The sequence below is a fragment of the Scylla paramamosain genome, chromosome 44, assembly GCF_035594125.1.
Source record: "Scylla paramamosain isolate STU-SP2022 chromosome 44, ASM3559412v1, whole genome shotgun sequence".
NCBI classification, from domain to species: domain Eukaryota; kingdom Metazoa; phylum Arthropoda; class Malacostraca; order Decapoda; family Portunidae; genus Scylla; species Scylla paramamosain.
Window position 1 is genome coordinate 1,372,515 of NC_087194.1, and position 2,500 is coordinate 1,375,014.

Below are 2,500 nucleotides of genomic sequence, written 5' to 3' on the forward strand. Positions count from 1 at the left end.
GCGAAATAAGAGGAGGAAGAGGAGGTGGAAGAGGAGGAGAAGGAGAAGGAGGAGAAGAAGGAAAAGGAGAAGGAGGAGGAGGAGGAAAATTTGACAGACTAAAATCTCTCTCTCTCTCTCTCTCTCTCTCTCTCTCTCTCTCTCTCTCTCTCTCTCTCTCTCTCTCTCTCTCTCTCTCTCTCGTGATCACACCTGGCAGGCAATGAAGACACAGGTAACTCAGGTATCACTACACCCAGACAGGTGAGAAGAGCACCTGTAAATATTACCTGAATTAATTACCTCATTAAACCTCATTATTACAGGTGATAAATATTCCAATAGGCTTAAAAAACAGACCTTCCTCGGTTTTATGTATTGTGTGTGTGTGTGTGTGTGTGTGTGTGTGTGTGTGTGTGTGTGTGTGTGTGTGTGTGTGTGTGTGTGTGTGTGTGTGTGTGTGTGTGTGTTTAGAGAGAGTATGAAGTTGTTTAATGATTCTCCGTGTGTGTGCTTTTCTCTCTCTCTCTCTCTCTCTCTCTCTCTCTCTCTCTCTCTCTCTCTCTCTCTCTCTCTCTCTCTCTCTCTCTCTCTCTCTCTCTCTCTCTCTCTCTCTCTCTCTCTCTCTTATATCAATACTTCGTTCATTCGCTTTTCATTTTCACTCATTTTTCTTTTTCTCATTTTCCTTTCTCATCATTTTTATTTCTTTTTTCACTTTCATCTCACTTTTTTATCGATTTCCCCGTTCCTTCCCTGTCATTTTCCTTTCTCTTTCACATCTCACTCTCAGCCACTTTCCCCCGTCACCTTCCCTCCGTTTCGTCGTATTTCCCACCTTCCCACTCTCTTCTTCCGTCACTTTCACTCATATTCCTGTCATTTTCCCTCCCCATCACTTTCCTAGCTATTTCCACATCATTAAATTCCCTCTCCCATCACTTTCACACTCCCACTGCCTCTCCCGGTCACTTTCACTAACAATATTCATCATTTTCAGGCGAGAACAAGTCCCTGCTGTATTCCCCGCTCATCATCATTTTCCTAAGCATTGTGGGAGTTTTTCTCACTCTCATCTTTATACTCATCATACTCACAAGATGGCGGAAAAATATCTCTGGCCACCCCCGTCCTCCCCACCCACCTCCGGAACAGCGAAGTCCCCCCAGAAAACGAAGAAAACGAGGGTAAAGTCAAGGAAGAAAACGGGAAGCAGGGTGGTGGCGGCGGGAAGAAGAAGAAAGTGGTCGTGGTAGAAAACGGGATGAAGGATCGAGTTGGTCACGTGATCTCTGACGTCAGCACTTCCAAAGGTTCGTTTTCTTTCTTATCAGCAAAAGAAACTAATTTAATTCACGTTTATCATAATTTTTCACACTCCATCCTGTACTTTTCTTTCATTCCATTGTTTTTTTTTTATTTACGGTTTCACTTCAAAGCATTTCGTTCAAAATTGAGGAGTGCATCATTTTTTTTTTTTTTTCCGCCAGTCTTGCATTTTCTCGGCCACCAGTTCAATATATATTCATTTCTTACTGTATTTTTTTTTTCCTTTCCTGTTCTAATCTAATTTTTCAACCTTTTTTATTTAATTTCAATTCAAGTCGACCATCACAGTTCCACACCTCTCTCTCTCTCTCTCTCTCTCTCTCTCTCTCTCTCTCTCTCTCTCTACATAATCCCCTTTTTCTAATCCTATTCATCTCCTCAAATAACTTTTTTTTTTCACCCTTTCATTTTTTTAAACAAACTCTGCATTAACATTTCTATAAAGCTTCACTCGCTACAAATCGTTTCATAACACATCGTACAGAGCCTTCACTGCAGGACTGGGAGGGAGGAAGCAAGTGAACGAAAGCCAATGGGAATGAACGATAACCTCAGCAAACAGAGAGAGAGAGAGAGAGAGGGGGAGAGAGAGGCAGCAGGCAGTGTTAAACTTTATAACTATGAGACAAATAAAGATGAATTGTCACGGGATCAATACACTGAATGAGCTGAACGATGTATGATGTACAGTGAAGGGGAGAGAGAGAGAGGGGGAGGGGGACAGGGGGTAGGGGGGTACGTAGGGGGAGGAGGAGGAGGAGGAAGCGAGAGGTGATTTAAACTTCCCCATTTAAAGTCCATTAAACACGTCCACCTGAAGAGTTTACATAAAGAGTCCACTGTTTATGATCCGATGCGCTTTTTAAATATGGAGAGAGAGAGAGAGAGAGAGAGAGAGAGAGAGAGAGAGAGAGAGAGAGAGAGAGAGAGAGAGAGAGAGAGAGTATAAACAATATTTTTCTTTTCTTCTTCTTCTTTTCTTCTTTCTTCTTTACAAATCGTCTTTATTTCTCATCTTTTCTTGTTCCTTGTTCATTCTTTTTTTCCTGTTTTTTTTCAGCTTTCTTTCTTTCCATGTATCTAATTTATTTTCCTCTATTTTCTTTTCTTATCACTTTTATTACACGTGAAGCAAATTTTATACACAAAGAAGAGAGATTAATTTTAAATCCTTCTTATTTCTATACATATT

General features: G+C 40.9%; 1 protein-coding gene and 1 long non-coding RNA gene across 4 annotated transcripts in view; one reads left to right on the forward strand and one right to left on the reverse strand.

Moving 5' to 3' along the window:
• LOC135093883 (protein turtle-like) overlaps window positions 1-2,500 on the forward strand; it is a 178,294-nt gene that overhangs the window by 170,297 nt on the left and 5,497 nt on the right. For all 3 annotated transcript variants that reach the window (XM_063993514.1, XM_063993512.1, XM_063993513.1), the window contains one exon: window positions 980-1,292. In XM_063993514.1, the coding sequence (XP_063849584.1) occupies window positions 980-1,170 (191 nt within the window). In that variant the 3' untranslated portion in view covers window positions 1,171-1,292. The remainder of the gene's footprint in view (window positions 1-979; window positions 1,293-2,500) is intronic.
• LOC135093897 (uncharacterized) overlaps window positions 1-2,500 on the reverse strand; it is a 72,785-nt gene that overhangs the window by 29,506 nt on the left and 40,779 nt on the right. The window lies entirely within an intron of this gene.